This window comes from Pocillopora verrucosa, chromosome 7 (genome assembly GCF_036669915.1).
Source record: "Pocillopora verrucosa isolate sample1 chromosome 7, ASM3666991v2, whole genome shotgun sequence".
Classification (NCBI taxonomy): domain Eukaryota; kingdom Metazoa; phylum Cnidaria; class Anthozoa; order Scleractinia; family Pocilloporidae; genus Pocillopora; species Pocillopora verrucosa.
The window spans coordinates 15,907,366-15,929,660 of record NC_089318.1 but is presented as its reverse complement, the minus strand read 5'-3'; the positions used below and the strand labels follow the sequence as shown (position 1 = coordinate 15,929,660).

Below are 22,295 nucleotides of genomic sequence, written 5' to 3'. Positions count from 1 at the left end.
AAGTACTTCGTTATAATCTAAAGTCAAAGGCTAACCAGAAAAACAAAGCAAAACAAATGAAAAAACCTTTAGGGTCTAAATTCCCTGCTTCACCTCCAATTCTGGCTGATTAGTCTTATAATCTCCTTTGTAGTCAACATTACGAGTTATCGTAGAATGTGTTAGGTGGTCGTGGTCCAGGGCGATAGTCGATTTTAGGCTTAATAAGGGCAAAACCTTTTCTGATAATTAATTCTACAAATAAATGGGCAAGTCTACCATCGGAAGCATGTATTTCCCTTCATCTCTTGCCTAATTCAGCTATTTTTTCATTACTATTTCGACTGAATCGACTCCTTAAACGCTTAGTTAAAGTAAATTAAAAAAACCTCAACATTGAATACATAGCTTGCTGACACAATATCAAAAGACGTCATGATATTTAACAAAAGACAATGCGGTAAAACTTAGGTTTCATTGGTGAAAATATAGTCAGGAAGTTCTTGCGATTACGAAAGTTTTGCATGAATTTTCATATCTTACAGGAAGTGGGTCTTGGAGGGGATGCGCGCCATGACCAGATCGTTTTTTATGTTTGTTCTGTTACTTATACGCCTTGTGTTCGTCGAGCATGGACCTGCTTTACTCAGTTTCAGATTTCCTATATCTAATCTGAAAAATCATGTGGGAATTCCATAAGTAACGTTGCGATTGTGAGCCGAATAAGCCAGAGCTGTACGGGAACCAAAAGCACCCTATTATGAAGAATCAATAAACTCGAACTTGTTCTAGGTTCCTGTTGTAGGGATGATCGTGCTTGTCCATTGACAAAATTATTGTCACTACTTCAAACTTAAAGAATTGAAGCCTTGTAGAATCGAGATCTCACAAAGTTGGTTCCTTCTAAAATCGGCTCAAAATGAAGGTTAACGTATCTTAATACTAATGAGAATTAATCAATAACAAGAGCAGAGAATGAAACTCTTCCTCCTCCTCTAGTTCATCACCATCGATGTTCTGTGTCCGTCTCATGACTGCGCTTATTCTTTTATCTAGTTTTCCTAACCGTTCCTCCGTGCACTGAAGAAGACTTTGAGAATTTAAACAGAACGGTTCTGCCTCGGAACGACACATGTTGACAAAAGTTGTTTCGTCACAAAATAATTTAAATTCTGGTCGCCTTTTTCCTTCTTGAAATAAGTCCATGAAACGTTCCCCAATGAAGCGCGCCATTTCGAGCTCTTCTGAACTTCCTTCTGCGTTATCCTTAGCGTCAGTGTAGGATTCGTTCAGGACAGATACCAACATATTCATAAGAAATATCGTCATCATTAACATGAAAAGAAAAACAAAAGTTGGACCGATAAAAGGTTTGTCTTTGCGAAGATCAGCAATTGGGACTGCTTTACCCAACAGAAATTCAAATTGCGAAATGACAGCATGTAGATAACTAGAGTAATGATAAACTACTCCTCCGAAAAGCTGCATTCCTGATATAACAAAGGCGTTGAATACTATGACAAAGAAAACAAAATAGGACAGTTGGTAGCCTGCAGACTGGCGGAAAGATGAAAACAAATATATGACGTAAGGATTAAAACGAATAAGATTTAAGAGCTTCACTGTAACCATAAAAATCGCGAGAGCAATAGAAGCATTTTCCCAGCTGGCCCAATTTAAAGCAGAATGAAAATGAATTATTTCGAAAGGATTTTTTTGAATTGCATTGATGTTGTTTAAGATTTTCTTTGATCTCATCATGTAGCACGCAACAGACGTTGTAGAAGAGATGATCATCAAGAAATCAACCATATTCCAGACAGACTTGAAAAAACCCAACCGTTGTCGGTAAAGGTGAAACAACATCATGACGAGGTAGAATAGCACCATTGCCAAGAATAAAAACTGGCAAATGAGATAAAACATGAGAGCCCCCGACTCTGTGCTGTACAACTCAAGGGTGTCCACTCTCATAACTGTGTAGGCTGCACCAGCTGCAATCATTTCGTAGATAAATGTAGCAATGCTAATTAAATTTGTATTGATATTGAACGTCGCAAGCTCCACAATTACTGATCGAGTACTTCGATCAAGCCATCCATGGCTAATGGTTTCATCTAAAACGCCACGTGCTGTTTGCTCATCATATCCCAAGACGGCTACGTAACCACCTCCTCCATAAGTGTTGTACACGGCTTTTACAGGATCAGTGTCCAGCGTTTCAGCTGTCTGGTAACGCCAGGGTTTTGGACAAATTCGAAGTGCCTTTGGCCAGGATGTATTAAAGGGAAGTGGCCGCCAGCCTGGAAGACTCAACTCTGTTGTGTCCTCTATCTCTGGAGAATAATCGTAGTAGCAGTCTCGTATAGTTGCAGGAAGTGACTTACAATGACCTTCAGGACACGAAAAAAAGGAATCAGAAGTTTGAAACGAATCGTAATAAAATTAATCGTATAAAAATAGTATTATAATTGAGTCAAATGTAATTATCATCAAACGTACTTTTAAGAATTCTTAACTGTCGCATCCAAGGCATGCCAGTCAGTATGGACATCTTATTGGCGATGTAAACATCATTTGGTTCTTCGAGGCCATTATACCAGTCCTGGTTGTATACGTTTGGTAGAAACTTCTCTGCCAGCCATCTCGACAGTCTTCGCGAATCAGTCACCTTAACACGGAACACAAAAGTAAGTTCACATAATTAGATTGAGGAACTAAATATTGACTTGTATTGGGTTAAGTTAAGTTAAGTAAAAGGGAGTGATTTATATGTTATTCAGAAACTTAACATAACCAAACTTCTACACTGCATTTAGTGCTGCCGCCTTTACTTCGTTTCGCCTAATAAAAAGATGAATGAAAATGATAAGAACTGTAGAAGGAGGGAACTAAGATCATACACCACTCTAACTCATTATGAAATAACTCTCATCATGATCATTGTAATCAAGTCTATTTATAACAGAATTATCGAACGTGATTGATTCTCATCATCCCGGTCTGGTTATTAATTAGGACATTGTAAGTGCCATGCTTTTAATTGCACAGTTTTTTTTACCAGTGTGCGCGCCTTGCCTGTGTAATTAGATAGCACTCGTCATATGTGCACGCCATTGTCGCGCATTTCGTCAGAAAAAAATTGTTTGCTTGTCTGTTTGTTTGTTCATTTTTTTTTTGAAAAGCAATCATAGATGCCGAGTTTTTCTCTCAAAGTTAGTCATAGTTTGAATTCTGCTAACAAAATTTTATATCGCCCAATTCACTCAGTATTAATACTGGTAAGCAATAAATCACTCCTTGATTACAAACCGAATTGGACTCCACTCAGTTCAGTTGCCAATACTAATCATCGTTATCGTTATTTCTATCATTATTATCACTATCACTGTTATCCTTAATGTTATCGATTTTCAATTTTAAAAGATATAAAAACAAAGTGGTTCATACCTGATCAAAGCTTGCGAAAATATTTTTCATCTCTGTTGTCATCAAGAAACGATTCTCATTCTTGTTGCCATAACAGACTACAGACAGCAGAAACACAAATAATAAATGGAAGACAATTTCTCTCGCTTTACTTGCTAACTGAGCCTCTTTTCTGCTTCGTATGCGCATTTTCTCCACGAGGCTCTGTTTAAAGCGTTGTTTAGGATTATCACTTAAAAAATCCGCGTTATCGTCATGAAGTTCACCATCTTTTACATCTCCCTCTTCCACATCATCCTGTTTGTTTCTAGTCATAAGAAAGGAAACTAAAATAACTGCTAACATGACCTTTGTTGGTTGCATAACAAAAACGTCTTGTCCATTGGAAATAAGAATGGAGGCCAGCCACTGCTCAGCGACTTCCTTACCCCACATTAAACTATAAAATAACGTAAATGTTGCTGCTGTCATAGTGGTGACAAAGCAGAGAAACCAAGCGATGTATACACAGAAATGTGGTAGCATACAGCCTTGACCATTTACTTCATCGACGAGCTGTTGTGCCTGAAATGAATCTTTATATTTGTCTTCTTTCTTCTCCTTTGTTCTACTAGACTTAAACAGAAACACTATCAGAACGTTTACAGGTGCAACTATTATAGCACTCTGTACTCCAACGACTATTTGTCTCCAGGAAAACTTGAAAGGTCCAATTTGTATTGCTCCCTCTGACTCCCCGCCAATATTATAAAACATGGCATTGGCTATCATTGCACTGAAGAGAATTGAAAGACAACACGACGCTCTTTGCACGCGCGTGAATGTACTACTGCACGCTTTACTGAAGACTGACATCCACAAATGGCTGTCAGCTATCTTTCTCCCAAAACGCGATCTCACCTCCGCCGAAAAGGATGTAACTGCTTTGCTTTTTACACTAATTTCTATCTGCCCATCGTCTTTTTCAAGTGCAAGCCATCTATTTATGGAGAACACCCAGCGTTCTTCTGTTTGTCTGTCTCTGATTACCACTGTTTCTACAAACCAAGATGGATTTTCGCCTGAATTATCTTGTTCCAAAGTTATTTCGTTTAGATTTCCTAATGACTCGTTTGTAACCAGAACAAAACCGTTTATACTTCCTCGACCAAAAACTTCCTGTAAATCACCATGTTTTTGAAGAGTGATGAGATCATGTTCATCGTTGTCTCCTTTAATGCTCATCGTTACGTTTGCCGTTGTTGCTGAATCTTTCCAGACGCCAGTGCTGATAACCATGTCGTAGTAGTATGTTCCTTCTTCAACAAGATTTATCTGTAGCGGTGAGAAAATCTGCGAAAACAGGTAAACATAACATAGTTTACCTTGTTAATATGGTAGTGGTGCCACACAAAGAGTAACGTCATTGAGCTGATGATGGGAGACCGAACTTTCGATTATTTCCCCGCTAAACAATTGAAATGTCCAGCGAAAACACCTACTTAACTTAAAAAGACTGTTTCAATTTGATTTCACATTGCTTGACACATTCTTTCATTTCTTTGGATGTAAGAGACAATAAAGAAGAAAGCTACACTTTGGTATAGAGTAAAAATTGGAAAAGGTCATATTTCTCATCGTAAGCACTTAACTGTTTTACTACTGCGGGATGATTTGTACGTAAATATTACATGCAATACTTAAATTCATACCTTGCTTTCATCTCTTTTGTCAGCCCTCCTTGCAAATATAAGAGCTACAAAGTAAATAAGGAACGCACATGCAATTGTCACGAGCACTGAAATGTTGCCCGACTCGCTAAGTCGAGCAAACTCCGTGAAAACTTTGTCGAAGTCAATGGGATTGGGAGCTTGAATGAAGTTTCCGCCGAAAGACGTCAGATGGTTGCAGAGGCATTTGAGATGTGTGGTGTTAGAGCCCACGTCGACCTGCCATGGAAATATAAAAAAACACCTGCCATCAGTATATGTCGATAGATTTCCTTCTAGGATTTAGCTCACCTTGTAGGGTAATGTGGCTGGTTATCCTGTTTTCTAAGAATTTTTTTGAAATCATGATTTTATTGAAACTTACTTTGCAACCATCGGATGTCCACTTTTCCTCATCTTCAGACCAATACAAACAACTTGATTGGGTTATAGTAAACGTATAGTTGACATCAGTTTGTGGGTTATATTGAGGTACAATCGTCTGAAGGATCCCTTTCGGAGGTGGATCTTTGACGCCAACGCATGATCGTCTCTGGCGACTATGGCCAAAGCATGACCGTGTCTCTCTGGAATGCTCGCTTACATTTTTCGATTCTTCATATAACAAACCTATATAAATGTGACTTGGTTCGATAGGAAGTATGGTAACGATTCTCTCTTCTGGAATACACGAAGTTTCGTTGGCCGCGCTCTTTGTCACATTTCCGCACTTTGACGTGAGCTTTAGCGTAAAGTTGAGGTCAGAGTCCTCTGTGGAAGGTCTTGACCCAAATTTCACAAACATTTTAACTAATGTTTCCTCTTTTGCCACACCCAGGCTGATGGAAACAGGTACATCTGCTAGGTCGGCGTAATAGCTCCTCATAGTCAATTTGTTTGGCTTTAGAAAATAATGCTCTGATCCGTTGCTGGTATTTGAAGGTGGGGTGGAAATAGGTATAACTATCTCAATGTTACTATCGAGGTTTGAAACATTCAGTTTTGTTGCATTTTCCGTTTGAAGCTCTAGGCTAATGACACTGGACTGGACTTTCTTGCTGCTATTGTCCCAAGAGAAGGGATTAAAGTCAGCACTTTTCATCTGCAAAAACAGAACACAGAGGATATACTTTTTCAACTAAAAGGCGTAATTTACTAACGAGACTATTCGCTACACGCTCGAAAAGTCAGGTTTAGAAACTATCTGAGGTGGCCAATTCAGTTGATCAAGCCTCTAGTTTCACACTTTGAGAATCAGTGTCCTGCTGTGATATACCCAGCACGTATTCTTTGAAAATAAAATATATTTGGAGAAACATTTCGAAGTTTGTGTGTATGACTTTTCTACAATACTGCAGTAAAGAATGTGTAAGCCATCATTGCAACTGAGAGACACAAAAAAATTGTTTCGGAACGCTTAGTCATCAAAGCAATTGGATCGAATACAATTTCGCAGCAATAAGTGACGTAAGGAGAGTAATTTTAAATAAAAGGTTCAAACTTTTGATGCAACGCTAAACGTCAAAAGCGTTGACAGATAGTTGCTAATGACATTCAATTTTGAAAATGCCAGGTTTGTTGTATATCTACGCTTTAAAACTCCATACCTTTGCATTGATGTTTCCATCAGCCATATTCCCGAGGTTTCCTGGTAGTCTAAATTTTGTTGGTCCATCTTCCATATTAAGACCCTTTATACCGTCAGCAGATACCTTCTTAAGGGTCGATGTCAAGCCAGGCGTTTTTAGGACAAGATTTTCAGAGGGAACCAGGCGTGCGAAAAATGCGTCGTTCATAGCGTCCAGTTTTTTAGCAGCTTGCTTCACACTCTCCTGTGGTAAAAAAGAGTTTCTGTTAAAATTTTGTACTAAATGTAATTTCCGAGCGATAATCAATTTCTTGACTAGGAATTTGCAAGCGTTATTTGTTTGATACTGTCTGTGGTAGCTAATTTTTAGTGCTCACATATTTTAATTTGGTCAGAAAATTTCATCTTGATAGAAACACCCTCATCTCCGTGCAAACAATTGGAGCAGTTAAGTTACACAAGATGTCATTTCAGTGAAACTCCTTGATATGTACAGGATAACATAATATGAGTTACTCTCGTTTACTTAATTTCGTGAATCCAATTTTGTCATACCTTCTCAGATTCAGTGCTCTTTCTTAAATCTCTACTTTCTTTGCTTGATTCAGGGGAAGACTTTAGAACGTTTTTTAGACACGTGGTGATACTGACAGCCGATTCTTCTAGTTCATCAGAAAATGGCTCCTCTAAGTCACCAAGGACAGACTTAAGTAGTTCTGTTGTGGCATCCGTTAGTTTCATAGTTTCATTCTAAAAAAGGCATTTGATTACGATCAAAACAATGTACATGTATTTGTAATACTTTGCTGTTCTTGTGTAAGAGAAGAGAAGGCTAGATTCTTACCGCAGAATTTCCACAGTCATTGCAAGATTGAGCATCTTGGTTACCACCTGCTAGTTTGACTACACCCATAACAGTTCGGGACATCTGAAGGTCCTCCGGCTTTATGGAGGTAAACTTTTCCACTAACGTACTTGAAATCTACGCCAGTAAATGAAATATCTAAAGTTTTTGGGAGCTAAAAAAAGCTTACAAGGAGTAAAAAATTTTGAAATTGTTACCTCAGATTAATATCAGGTATACAACAACGAATTTTTACATACATGTATTAGATAATCTCTTGTCGATGGCGTAAGAAGCAAACAAATGATCAATCAAACAAACAAACACACAGCTCTCCACTGCTTATAAAAAAAAAAAACATTACAGTAAGTGGACCCACTAGTGTTTTGGTATCTTTGCTGAGCGTCTGCCCACACTCTGTTTCTTCGCTGGCTGATTTGAGAACAGTGATAGCAAGTTGAGAGGCTTGACTAATTTCACCCTTCTTTAGAAATTTATCCAACTCGCTGTCGTCCCCAATGACGAAACCTTTCAATTTTTTAGACACTTCTTCTACCGATGAACGGCAAGGATCGAGTTGGGATGATGGCACCACCTTGTGGAAAACAGAACAAATGTTTGAAAGCTTTAATAGGTGGCGGACGAAAGTTTACTTTTTATAAAAGTATTTTGCGCCTTTCGACTACTAAAGCAATCTCATATTGCTCAAATTCACTTGTACTTGAAACAAAAGTGGTCACTAAAATTATTAAATCAGCAAACTACTCGTTTCTTGATTGTTTTGCTTCGATTCTTCTTTTCCTTCTTTAATTTTGGAGTGGTGAAACTTTTCCCGTTTAGTCTACGTCTGTGTTTTCTTAATACTTGGGTGCGGAGGGTGCAACAATCCCTCAGGACTTTGTACGCTATTCAACTCTACGCATCAATCATAGTTGTGCTCATGTGACACTGGATAGATTCCATAGTCCTTTTAGAGAAACCGTCAGAGGCATACAGTTTTTATCATTACCTTCACAGAGAGCTTCTCCACAAGGGCCACACCAACAGCATTCTTGATAATAATGTTGATTGACAGCTGATAATCGTTTTCCGGTAATCCAGAGGGCAAGACTGTCGAAACAGATTTTGCAGAGGTGCCATAGGATATTGGCTCGTCCCCAACACGAAATTCGTAAGATAGTGGTGTACTTTTATCTTGCCATTCAAAGCATTCAAATGAAAATTTTGTTTCCAAAGAGAAACCTACAACGGCTGATGGCACGCAGTAGCCACTGTGGGGCTGCCCAGCTGTCTCAAACTCGAGCACTGCAAATCCAGCTGTTCCACCGGGGGGTATCACAGTTAAGTTCAGAGTGTATTTCGAGCTTGACTGCAAGGAATTCTTTTTGATAATCATGTTGGTTGCATTTATAGCAGTCGATGTCATATTGGGTAGAATATTTATGAGTTCCAGTTGATTTGAATCATTATTGAATCTCATTAATTGCCATAGATACTCTGAACCAATACAGGGGGAATTGAGACACTCTGATGTTACTCGAAACTTATTCGAAGCAGAGACTATTTTACCACAATCCACAAAACACCTGCATGAAAATAAGAGAATTAAAATAGATTGATTGTTATAATTCATTTTGCATTGATCTGAGGAAAAGACAACAATAAAAACAACAACAACGATATGAAAGACGGGTCACATTCCTGACGCACTCAACATTGCTTGAGGCCAAGTCGAGAAAAGCCTCAGCTTTGCGTGTGATTGGTTGAAGGTAGAACAAAGCCACTGCAATCACCACTTTGTAATGTTTCACCAAAACAGAATGATTGTGTGTAGAGGATGACTGAAAGAGAGGAAGAATTGAATAAAACAATCCTTTTAAAGTACCTTAAGCTAACTTGAGGTATCTCACCAGCTGCTATCTCAAAAATAATTTCGGCAAAATGACTTCGATCATCCTTGGACACTGTTAGTCTGAGAACGTATTTTTTTCTAAGATAAAGCACATCAGGGATAATGCCTATGGATGTTAGAGTTACGTCTCCCTTGAAAGAACCAAAGCAATTGTCGTTGAAAGAAGTATTAGCTCCAAGAAGATAACAGGACCAGGTAAATTTCAGCCCACTGTAGTTCCCAGGACCAATATCTCCATCATAGCTAAGGGATCCATCCACTGTAACAGTGTCTTTAGAGCCCCAAAGAACGCTACTTCCTCCATCGATTATGGCTCGCAAAGGAGCTGAAATAACTTTGATAAAGCCGTAATCAAAAGCCTTGAGAGTTTCTGAGGATACTGAATCACCGAATTTAATAGACGCAGTAAATTTTACTTGATAGTTTCCAGAAGGTACGGATCGCCTATTTATGGTCCACTGTGCAGTTCCTTGACTGACTAAAGTTCCCACTGGTGATTCAGAAGCTACCAGCTCCTGTTCACTAATTAAACGCCATTCCATGACACTTTCCAACACAGGTTTATCTGGAAGATCTTCGATGATTGCCTGATGGATACTTTTTTCAGACCGCTTGACTGTAGTTGCCAAATATTTGTCCTTGGATATGTTTTTAATCGTTACAGAGAAATCTCCTGTAAAACAAGATCCAATGGACGGGTTAAACGTATTCTTATGAATCAATCAGGAAAAAAAGAGATAAACTGTGTAGCATGAACTAAAGTATATATTATATATATATCATAAGTTTTTGTGGGGGGTTATTATCAATTGTAGTTTATGGTGATCAAACGAAGAACTAGCTCACTCACCAAAGGGCTCACAAGAAATACCGTCTCCTTGGTAGTCAGTCCTACACTCACAGGTGAATGATCCATCATTATTGTAACAGTGAGCAACACCATGACAGTTGTGAGTTGCTGTGGCACACTCATCAATATCTGTGAGATTGTATCGTTTAGTTCAAAGTTCTAATTCATAACAACAAACCATACAGCATTGTGGGCAAGGTAGAAGGAAAACTTGCTTATAAATTATGCCGATGAAAACGGTAAATTTTTTTTTTCATGTTTGTTTTTCTTCGCTCCTCGTATTTTGTTTGTTTGTTTGTATGTTGTTTCTTTCATATAGCTTACTATTCCGCTTGTTCTGCAGATCATTCGGTAATTGTAGGCATTAACTGCAGCTTCTAGACCGCAAAGACTTTCAGTATCCAGAGATCTCGATCAAAAATATTAAGGTACACTGTGTATGGCTGTATGGCTGTAGATTGATAATATTTATAACAACTTTCATACCAGTACATGTAACACCATCTCCTGAATATCCTTGAAAACAAGTACAGTTGAACCCGCCATAAGTGTTAGAACAATCCGCATTTGAATGGCAGTTGTGAGTTGCATCCGTGCATTCATCAATATCTGAAGCAATCAGACACAGCATTACCTCGTTACACAAAATTTGACATTCAAAAGGGAAACGGTACCTGCAATGCCTGCTTAGTACATTTGGTTATTTGGGAATTTTTAGTTAACATGGACAAAGTATAATTAAGTATACCTATCAAATAAAATGTGGTCCTGTTTTGTTTTATTTCGTTTTTGCTGATTTTTTCCCCTCTATACGCCAAATACAATGTAAATCGGGGTGATATCCAGTTTTTTAATATCAGTTGGGGCTGGGCGAAATTTACGCGATGATAATGCTGCTACAGTGTCTTAAAACGAAAATGATAAAAAGGAAAAGTGTAATAAAAAACAAGTACAAAAATGGATATAAAATCTAAGGATTTCACACCTGTGCACTGTCTAGCGCGTAGCGAGACTATAACGATGATATTGTTGCTACAATGTTTACTACGATAGTGATTAAAAAAAGAAAAATACGAAAAGAAAAGATGATGAAAATGGAAAGAAAATACTAGGATACCGCACCTGCGCACTGTCGACCATCTCCTGAAAATCCTCCTTTGCAACTACAAGTAAACGCACCATCGGTGTTGGAACATTCTGCGTCTTTGTGGCAGTCATCAATGCTGCTGGTGCATTCATCGATATCTGAAGTTATAAAGAGACATATTCCGGTGATTTTAATGTTTCCGGGTTGGAGAGAGGAAAGCGGGACACATAAAGCGATCAGTAGGCACATGTTTCCCCTTAATCAATGGGTATCTTAAGCAATCTGGACAGCAATACCGAGTAAGACGATTGAAAAATAAATGTATATGCTTTGTTAGAATTATGTGTCTCGTAAGGCGGCACTCTTCAACTTCACCAAAACAAGTAAGAGCAACATTGATTCTCAAGTGGAAACTTAGATAACTTTTGGTCGGGGGTTTCCCTTCGAAAATTTGGTTGATCTCACGGTTTTGTTTTTCAAAGAACGGCTAACAAGTTTACAAAGTTGTAAAAGCACGAGGTGAACCATTGTTCCACCCAATTAATTTGATTGTTTCCCATTTCCTTGTTGACGTCGCCAGTGCAGTTTGCTTAAGGTTCAGATTAATTGAGGAAAAAAGTCAATATACCGCGTTACAGGCAAATAAACTAGTTGCGCATAAATGGCGGACCGTAATAGTTAAAGAACAATTTTCTTATGCTATCATACCTGTACATGTAACACCATTTCCTGAATATCCTTGAATGCAAGCACAGCCGAAAGAGCCTTGAGTGTTAGAACAATCCGCTTTCGCATGACAGTTATGCGAGGCATCTGTGCATTCATCAACATCTACCGCCAAGGAGATATAATCAGCCCGTGCACACAAACTATAACACTTGTGAAAATCTGACTTTCTGTGTGGCAATCGAAGGAAAGAATCAACACTTTCAGAGATTTTTGAGATCTAGGAACAAGATTTGCTACTAAGAGGTTATCTATCGACCTTTTAACGTTTTCAAAACCTTTAAGTATCTGCAAAATACACTGTTGCCAACGGCCTCCAACTGGAGAAATTGCTGATTTGGTTTTTTTTTCCCTTTCAGTCATTAAAGATCAAAAGATATGCAAGTGCCCTATATTGGGAGAGAGAATAGAAGGTATGAATTTATCACCTGTGCATTGACGTCCATCTCCTGCGAATCCATGTTTACAACTACAAGTAAATACACCCTCTGTGTTTTGACAATCAGCATCTTGGTGACAGTCATGGGCACCATTAGTACATTCGTCGATATCTTAGATAATGAGAACAAGGGTTATGTAAGTTTATATCGCTAATACCTCACTCTTATCAATATCTATTCGATGGAATGATGATGTCTTTAATAAACAGTTTACAGCCTACCACTCACTCTGCATTAAAAGAAGAAATTTGATGAATAGAGCGGAATAATAACGTACCCCAAAACTATTTTTTCACTCTCAAGCATAAGTGGACCATTTATTAGCTATCAGTTGTTATTTACGCACGAATTGACAGCTCTGAGTGATTCAGCAAATAAGCAAACAACCAATCTTAATGTAGTCCTGCTATAAGTGGGGTTTTTAAGTTCCACCCGTTCGTTTTGGTTGAGTATTATTAACAATTTTCGAACAATCATTCCCATCTACCGGCCGAAGAACTCGCTTTTGGCTACAGGCAATCAATCCCTGATCTCCCATATGAGAGAAGTTCATTTTCACCTTCGGACATACCACAATCCTCTGAAAGATAACACCACAGCAGAAGCCGATAATATATAGAATCTCTTCTTTCCCCTCGTCATTTTTTTTTCACGATATCTCCTAGTTTCCTTTTTTTCAACATTTTGCACCGTTCATTTAATCAGCTTAATCTACCAAAATTCTTGGATTTCTCGACATGTGTGGCTGTAACACCAGTGATTGCCATCACCTTTTTCAAGCTTTCAATTTTAACTTATTTCCTGTCCAAATATGAATTGTTGATGAATGTGCATGTGGGGAGACCTCACTACCATTTTAAGCTTGATTCTCTAAAGAACCTTAAAAGATGTAAGAGATGCCCAAACACTAACCGCTACAAGATACACCGTCGCCAGTAAAACCAGCTTTACAAGAGCATGTAAATGTGCCAGGAGTATTGGAACATATGGCTTGTGAGTGACAATTATGGCCTCCTGAGGTACATTCATTGGTATCTAATGACACGGAAAATACAACCAACCAATTAAAAGTTTGTCCTTACCATGACGTGGCCAAAGTGAATGGTTAAAAAAACTGGTGGGGAAATTATGTGAATTCTTAACGGCGGGAATTCAATAATCTTTTTAACTCATATAATCCACAGGTTGGAAAAATTGGGATATAATCGGTATCGAACACAACCTTATTCGGGGAAGAAATCAATCACAACGGCCATTGCCTCTTGTCCTTTATCGTCATTAAAGATCAAACTTCTCGTTTCACTAGGATTGACTTAAAAATCTAAAATGAGAAGTTTTACTCAAATTTGCACTGAGAACGAAAACAAAAAACAAACTAGCAAATGAGAGGGAGAAAAACACCTTTTCTATTTTTTTCTGAACGATAAGGCTCTACACTAAGGTTCTAAGAAGGAGTGTAAGTGATTACCATCAATTAATTTTACACACATACCTTGACAAGGAGTGCCTGAATAACCAGATGGACAGGTACATGCAGTTGAGCCAGGATTGGCATGACATGCATCGTTCTCATCTGTTGAAGACGAAATCATTCTGACTAAGAAATGACTTAATGACTTAATGCCCAACTAATCATGAGTAAACCAGATACTACAGCGCTCAAGTGTACCCACAAACATTAGAAGTGCTTCATTTTTTCATACCAAATCAATATTGATCAAGGTTTTTTCAACTCTTACCACAACAAAATATGTCTAGATTTTCTTTTAATATTGATAGTCCTATGTTAATATTATTGGAAGAAATTCTATAAAAAGGCTTGGGACACTAAGGTTGTTTATGCTTCGCACTTATTCATCAATTTGCGCAAGAACCAATTGAAACTGCATAAAGTGGAACATTTTATAATTCTTTATAAAGAAAAATCTACCATATCACTGGATCTTTGGGTCCGTACCTCTTGCGTCGATGGGACCTTTTTAATTAGATGCATGACTTTTAATTTCCCATCGAACCATTTTTCTTTCTCGAACTTTGTTCATTATTTTTCCCCCACCCCTTCCGCCCCGCTCCAAAGTATGTAACAACATTGAAAACGGGGTGGCCGAAAAAGTAGCGATCTACACCACAGGCGACCTCCAGCAACGAGACAAGGCTGGTGAACAATACTTACAGAAAAGCTGCTCAATGCAGTGCAGCTCTTTAAAAAAAAACCTGATGTTCTTGATGTGACACTTACCATTAACACCACAATACCGCTGGTGACAGCCGTTAACTGATTGCAGTTTGTAAACGTAGAATCCACTACAGTTACGTATTTCCGTCCCGGGGTAAGCCACATTTTCACAACTTGAGCCGTAATGCATATACGCTGTTCTCGTCACCTTCTGGTAAGCTGAGGAGGGGTGATCGCCACCACCGATCCAACCCGCCATGTGGCTATTGCAACTTTGTATTGGAATACAATGAGTAGCCATCATTATTCCAGCAGCACCCTCGAAGCGGTACCAACCGTCATGATCACTGGCAAGATTATTATCGCATATCATAGAATGTCCAGTACTGCTCCAATATCTGCCCGGCTCATTGAAAACGTTGTACGATGTACATTCATCTGGGACATCATCAGAATCTGAGGAAAAGTAATTTAAAATGACCCAGTTCAACTAAAGCTTCTTTTAAAAAAGACAATTTCAGAATATGTCTCCAGAGTAAGAAAAGAAACAGACTCCAAGTTAGATCTGTTCCGATTTAGCCGTCTTATATGTGTATATCTGAATAACTCAGCTTTAGAGATCTCGGGGACTTGTTGAGCCATTTTCACTAATGCAAAAAGAGTCCTGCGCAGGTATGGAGTGAGAAAGTTTGCCAATTTTAAGCCTGGCCTTAGTCAATTTGCAAATAATATTTACGCTAATGCCGTCGTTTCTGTTATTGTTGTTCTTGATATTATTATCTTTTTTATTATCTCTGGTAGTAGTTGCTTTGATTTTATCGTCATTATCAAAATTGACATTGTCATTGTTATCAACATTAGTATCATTATTACTATCACTATCACTGGTGCTATTATCATTTTTATTACCATTACTATTATTATTAAAATCCTTCGCTGAGAATTTGGTCTTTGTTTGTCATCATCATTTTATTTTTTCCGAGTTTTCTCTACCTTCCTCAAACCGCCAAGTTTTTAACCCTTTGTTGACCAATGTCCGATATATCGTATATCTTACGTGACTGCAGTTTTTATCTCAGCGGCTATCCTAAATAAATTTTACCAGGCCTCTACGGTTATTTTTTGTTAACAACGCCTGTAGCTTTCATTTGCGAGCATTTTCGTGATTCTTTCATTATTACCAAATATTACCAATATTTGCTGGGTTTTGATCTTCAGTGACATTTTTACAACATGTCATCAAGGAGAATAATGTAAGCTACTCAAAATTTGATCGACCATTTCGAGGGAATCTTTGATATTCCTTGTGACGGAGCCAGATCGGACATCGAAGACTTCGAAGACGATCTTTCTGACGCGGCAGAGTCCTTAGATTCAATTCCAAAGGAAGAGGATGAAGATGATTTGCCACGGTTTCCTGAATACAACAGTGAAGATGAAGACGATGACTCTGATGAAAACAACGGAGATTCTGCGGAAGAAGGGAGAGAGCGTGGCCTTCTGGCACGTTTGAGTGGAGTGATGAGAGGAGTTAGTTCGATATTCCTGAATTTCGAGAAGTCATGTCGGCCCTACTAAGGCTACAGCAAAAGAATTTTCTCCTTGCTAGTGGATAACAGGATGCTTGTATTGTGGTGAAGCAAGTGCACGCCAAAAGGCATACGCTTAAGTTCGCACATACTTTAAGTTCCCGGATACATTTGCGAACTACCGCTGTCCTAATGCATTACGATGCTAAACAAAATCATTCGTGAAACAAACAAAATAATGTGTGAAACAAAAGCTGGAAGAGTCTGGGAAAGGCTCATCACTTTGAAGACGGGTTGATTTGACAGGAGTAAAAGTATTCTTAGGGCCTTTTATTGCAATGAATTTCCACTCTCTACCTTCATTGAAAGATTTGAGGAGTGAAGATTGGATTCTTGGCATGCCTGCATTCAAAAAGCTAATGACCCGAACAAGATTTCTTGATTTGCTTTACAACATGCATGTCGATGAAAACTCAAAAATGCCAGCTGCTGGGTCAGGAAACTTTAACAAACCTTATAAAATTTGACCTTTTCTTAACGACTTGAAAACAAATTTCAAGGTGTAATAGAAACCTCATCGACAGCAAGCTGTTGATAAGGCTATGATGAAGTAGAAAAGGACAACTTCTTTGAAGCAATACCTGTCATTGAAGCTTATCAAAAGAGGCATCAAGTTATGGTGTCGAGTAGACAGCATAAATCGATATTTGTGTGACTTTCATGTTTATACAGGTAAACAGCCTGGTAGAGTTTAGCATGGCTTGGGCTACACTGTTGAGTGGAATCTTTAGGAACACATGACGAGTAAATGGTATTGTCTTTTTTTACAATTTCTTTACTTCTTGAAAACTTATGGAAAACCTGTACAGTTAAAAAGCACTCTGTTGTGGAGCCGTCTGACAGAACAGAAAGGAATTTCCCTGTGTACGATTCCACAAGAACACAATAAAGAATTTGCCTCGGGTTAGTGTGTTGTGAAGAATGAAAGGCTCCATTCTACATACTCCTCATGCTTATCTCTCAGAAGTACAAAGGAGGGCTAAGGATGGAAACTTGCAGGCAGTGACATACCCACCCATAGTATTTATGTACAACAAGTATATTGGTCGGGTCAGCAAAAATGATCAGATGAAGTCATATTAACAACTTTCTATCTCTAGAAGATGTGGTGGACGAGGCTGTCATTTGACCTCACAGACAGGGCTATCTAAAATAGCCTTCTTCTCCATAATGAATTGCCAAACCATGGGAAGAAAGAACTAAATAGCTTTCGATTAAATTCGGTGAAAGATCTGATTGGCAGTTTTTCAGCTCGTCAGAAGAGGGGTAGAGCATCTCTTGAATAGCCTCAGGCCAGATTTGTGGAACGATATCTTCCTTCTTATCTTCCTTGCAACGAAAGTGGGAAGAGATTTGAAAGGAGGTGCATAGTATGCACAACCAACATAACAAAGAGGAAAACTAATTTTTATTGTCCTGATTGTGATGTGGGATTATTTGCTGCCCCATGCTTTCAAATTTATCACCAGCAAAATTAACAAAAGGACAGGGATACTTCCAATCAGTGAGATTTTGTGCATTTGATCATTTTAATGTTAATTGAAAGTATAGATTAAAAAACACATGACAGAAAAAAATTTCAGCTCTTGTATTGCTTTACCTCTTTTTTCAGATTTTTTTAGACGATGACACTGTTCGGAAAAAGTGCAAGTTTTATTTCTCTATATATGTATATTCTTAGTGTATTTGGTATCAAATGAATAGTCAGGAGCTGTAGAAAGGAATTGGCCATAAAATCAATTTTTCAAGCTTATCACTTTTCATTTATTTTTATGGCAAAATAGGAGAATTAGTCAAGGTTTTGTTTCTGGTTAAATATTAACCAGTCTTATGACATCATAATGACGTTCTTTGAAATCACATGTTTGTTTTTTAGAATTAAAATTTAATTACAAGTAAACCAGTACAAGAATTATCAAAACATGTGAAATAATTTTGGAGATATGACGATCAAAAGAGAACTCACTGAAAATTTGGAAACTTTTCGAAAATAAATTTGGTCCGCAAAGGAGGTGCGAATATTAGTGCCGAACTTTTCGTCGTTTTAATAATGATCATGGAAAATTGAAGTAATCCTATGCAAATTAAGACAAGGTGCGTATGAAAACTAAACAAACACTAAGTGGAAGTGAAGCCCCAGATACCAATACAAACAGCCAAGGTTAACATAGTACTTTCTGTAAAGATTATTCTACGGATTTAATATAAGTTTCAACATTAATAACAAAAACATGGAGGAAAAAAGAGATAAGTATGTTTCATGGATATAGCGCATTTACAAGAAATCGTAGACAAACCTGCGTTATTGATGGCAGCATTCATGATCACTATCATTGATCTGAGGGAAATGAAAAGAGCCACTTCCTAAAAATGAAATACCGAAGGTCATTGTGGTTATTTACCTGACGCACAACTTAATCTGACGAGTAGCTGAATATGAAATAAAAGTTTGAAAAGTCCAACGAAAGCTTATTTCATATTTTTCTTTATTTAATCCGGCGAAACTTCAATTCGCGCACTTTGAAAACAGAAAACTCACCTTCGCTCCATAAAGAAATGTTAAAGTTTGCATACTTGCTTGATTTTGGAAGTTTCAAACACAATTTTATCTGTCTATCGCCAACTTAAAAGCATTGACTCTGCCTTTAACAGTTTCTTCACCGAAACTTCTTCGAAATGGTAAGGTAGATGATAAATTTTTAACCAGCGCTCTTGTGTAAAGCAGTTGAGGTATTTTCTAGATCACTCCCTAAATGGAATGTTTTAAAATCATCAATTAAATAAAGTATGAAACAATACATTGGTATGGTTACTCCATGTAGGGGGGGATTAACAAATAAGATTCATTGGTTAAAACACAGTTGGCTGGCTTTCATCTTTTAATAAACAGCGTAACAACTCCCCGGGCATGTATAAAGTTTTGTAAAATTTGGCATGCTTATTTCTATTTCAGGAGCAAATCTCGATCTAGACCCCTTCCGTTTACGATATCACACAAGGACTTTGATTTGTAGTAATTAACTTAACCATTAACTGACCGAAAACAAGCGAAGACAGTGCACAGTCATTTAATAGCCGAAATTCGCTATAAGACCGTGATAGAACTCCTAATCATATTCAAAGAAAGCATTTTTCGCTAAGTTTACCGCAACAGTTTACGTTGTACAATGTTGTGACGATGACGTTTATTGTTGCTTACTGCGAAGTCATATTTGGTGGCAAAAACCTCACTTGCCGCTGTCATACATAACGTACTTTTCTGCGATATGATATGAATGGAACGACATAACCAGGGCATTTTTCTGCTAAATCTTCCTCAGGAGTCTTAAATCTCATCGCTTTGTGAATCAATATATTTCGAGTAAATGCCCAGGGCAAAAATCTTGATTCCTTCAACATTTGTTTTCCCAATGAAAATTAAAGGCCAGAAGACTGCTGAGGTAATAGATGCAGTTAGTGGTTAACTTAGCTTGGCTCTGATTTGGAAAATTAGAAGTCCAAAACGGTTACCTGGTCTAAAACGGGCGTGAATATATCTACAGTTCTTTAAATTCATTCATTTACCGCAGGGATTATAAGGTAAGAAGGACCTGTTATTTACCAGAAGATGAACAAAATTCATACGCAGTTGAGAGGAAATGATGCAGTTGAGATGAGATTTGTTTAAAAAACTGAAAATGATCATCCCTCGAGCTCCTTCTTTATTTAAAGTTGTTTCTCTCAGTATTCACGGTAGCGATATCTATACAAAAAGAATGCGTCTCTATTTACATCACCAAAAGTTAGACCAGATGTCAATGATTATTGCAGGTCTAACATATATGAGCTATCTGTATATGTGGAGAGCTACCTGCAAGAAACACAGCTCATGACACTAAAAATAAGCACTGCAAAAGCCAGTTTCTGGTTTATACTTTGACAACTGCCGACGTCTCTAAATAAAGGTCGAGTTCTGTTGTCACAGAATGGATTTATATTACCCTTGAGAGTTCGCAGGGTTTGAACATCAAAGGAGCAATGTGTTTGCCTTGCCTCATCGATGCAAGATTTTCCATTCTCGAATTCTTCACACAGGGGCGAAGGAACGGGAATAAACTTGGAACGGAACGTTCTACCACAATCAGCGACAACAGCTGAATAATCATTGTCACAAGTTGCTACTTTTCGTAGAAGAGGTGGAAGATCATCCCAAGCAATTTGATACACAGACGAGTCACAAAGTAGTTGTGTTCCTTGTAAGCTTTGGAGAACTATGATGCTAAGCGATTCCAATAGAATGGAATTCGGAGATGGTCCGATGCAAGGTTCAAAATTCTCTTTTAAACAGCGCAAGAATGACTCAGATTGACGTCTGAAATGATAAACATTATGTAATGACAATAGAGTCAAGTACACCTTGCTAGGTACACCACTTCACACAGATACTTGAAAACGTCCGTATATATTTTTTAGAGATACTGCCAACCATCAGTGAATGTTTCAGCACGAGTCGAGTAAAGGTAATTTATTTCTTTAAAGCTAATAAGGCGAAGGAATTGTAAATAATTTGGGTTCGATTATCCAAAATCAAGGCCACCAAAAAATCGCAAAACATTTCAAGTTGTGATTTATAGAAATATTTTGTACGCTCAAAGTTTTATGGCTGGGATTTTGATTCCCAGAAAAATGCAAAGGAACTTACTTCATTTTAATTCCTTGTAGATAGAAAAACATTTGAACTACCAAACTGGGACTCGCGATTACATGATCTAAAATCAAAATTATGTAGTTATTTCTTTTTAATGCTTACCCACAATTGGTATCTCCTTCTGCGGAATAGATGGCTGCGAGGAAATGGTCTTCACATTCAATTCCCTTTCTGTAAAAGAAATCGTTTCCGCACACAAATGTAAACCGTCCAGATATAAGAGCTGCAAGAAAGCAAACATGCATTAATCAAGACATCAATGCCAAGTATTATGTTAAATTACATGATGACCATGATAATATTTTATTTTTGATATTTTTTTGACAACTTTTATGATGAAAAATGATAGTAATGATAATGATGGCAATAGTAGTGACGCTGATGAATGCCAACAAGCTGATAATAGAATAGTGGTGTTCGGAATGCAGGACCCTTGCGGAGGAAAAAATTTGCATTTTAAAGTTTCCCATTGAGCCAATCCAACTCACCTGAGGCAGATGGAAGGGCAAGTGGATCGATGCCATCCACGCAAAATGGGTTGTAAAGGTCGTCTTCCATGAGATCTCCAATGGCACAGCCATTTTGTACAGCCATCGAGATACATTGCTTAGACCTAGCGTAATCTCTGTAGAAATTGAACTAAATACTATCAAAACGAAAGTTACTGTCATCAAACGTTAATGAAAGTCATTAAAGTGAAACGTTGTCAGAAGAATAATCTGTGTGGACTTTATCCTTCTCCCAAATAATTCAACTCCGTCATCGCTTCTCCTCCCCACCCCCACTCCCTCCTCTTTCAGAAAGACTGATTGACGTAACATTAGAGCATTCATAAAAACGATTACAGTCGGGGAGATAGATTCATTGTTCATTAGTAAGTTATACAGAACGAGAAATTTTACTTACACACAAAGTTGCCTGTCTTCATTGTTTAAGATCAATCGGAGACGAAACTGATCCCAGCATCCCACCGAAGTCTCAAACATACTCTTGTTACAGTTCAATGCCTCCAACAGGAAAGGGCTTATAGATAGCTCATTCCCTCTGAGATCTCCACAGTGATATAAAAGTGTTCGTACAAGTCGTTGAACTTCGTCTTTGAATGGAGAGAGCGCTGTATTTGTTAAACAACTATCCGTAGTCGCCGACAAACAAAGCTTTAGGTGATTATACTCCTGCCTGTATACAGAAAGGAGAAATCAAGTTTGAGAGGAGAATATTCTAAAAAGCTTCTCTAAACGGTCCTGAACTTTTCTATATATGACACAAACTGCATTTACAATTACTGTAAAGCTATCAA

The 22,295-nt window shown here is 37.9% G+C and overlaps 2 protein-coding genes across 2 annotated transcripts in view; both read right to left on the bottom strand.

The window, feature by feature from the left end:
* Nucleotides 1-921: 921 nt before the first annotated feature.
* Nucleotides 922-19,644, bottom strand: LOC131770856 (polycystin-1-like protein 2). Its single transcript, XM_059086585.2, has 21 exons — nt 19,564-19,644; nt 18,606-18,672; nt 14,783-15,175; nt 14,036-14,116; nt 13,456-13,578; nt 12,532-12,654; nt 12,086-12,208; nt 11,413-11,535; nt 10,777-10,899; nt 10,291-10,419; nt 9,414-10,113; nt 8,538-9,114; nt 7,893-8,123; nt 7,529-7,666; nt 7,240-7,434; nt 6,704-6,928; nt 5,482-6,198; nt 5,100-5,336; nt 3,430-4,740; nt 2,482-2,650; nt 922-2,372 (listed from the first exon to the last, which is right to left on the bottom strand). The coding sequence occupies exons 1-21, from the start codon at nt 19,642-19,644 to the stop codon at nt 922-924; spliced, it is 7,317 nt and encodes a 2,438-aa protein (XP_058942568.2).
* Nucleotides 19,645-20,000: 356 nt separating this feature from the next.
* LOC136282557 (uncharacterized) overlaps nt 20,001-22,295 on the bottom strand; it is a 5,230-nt gene continuing 2,935 nt past the window's right edge. The window contains exons 2-5 of the mRNA XM_066170220.1: nt 21,902-22,174; nt 21,484-21,620; nt 21,098-21,218; nt 20,001-20,659 (exon numbers count right to left, since the gene is read on the bottom strand). Of these exons, the coding sequence (XP_066026317.1) occupies nt 20,155-20,659; nt 21,098-21,218; nt 21,484-21,620; nt 21,902-22,174 (1,036 nt within the window). The 3' untranslated portion in view covers nt 20,001-20,154. The remainder of the gene's footprint in view (nt 20,660-21,097; nt 21,219-21,483; nt 21,621-21,901; nt 22,175-22,295) is intronic.

What these genes read in the sequence shown, in the direction of transcription:
- LOC131770856 (XM_059086585.2), bottom strand. Translation starts at nt 19,644, where the DNA reads ATGAGATTTAAGACTCCTGAGGAAGATTTAGCAGAAAAATGCCCTGGT. An exon ending in AGATGGACGTCAATGCACAG is followed by an intron (nt 12,209 to 12,531) that starts GTGATAAATTCA and finishes CCTTGGCGGTAG; the next exon opens with ATGTTGATGAATGCACAGAT. An exon ending in AGAGCACTGAATCTGAGAAG is followed by an intron (nt 6,929 to 7,239) that starts GTATGACAAAAT and finishes TTTTTACCACAG; the next exon opens with GAGAGTGTGAAGCAAGCTGC.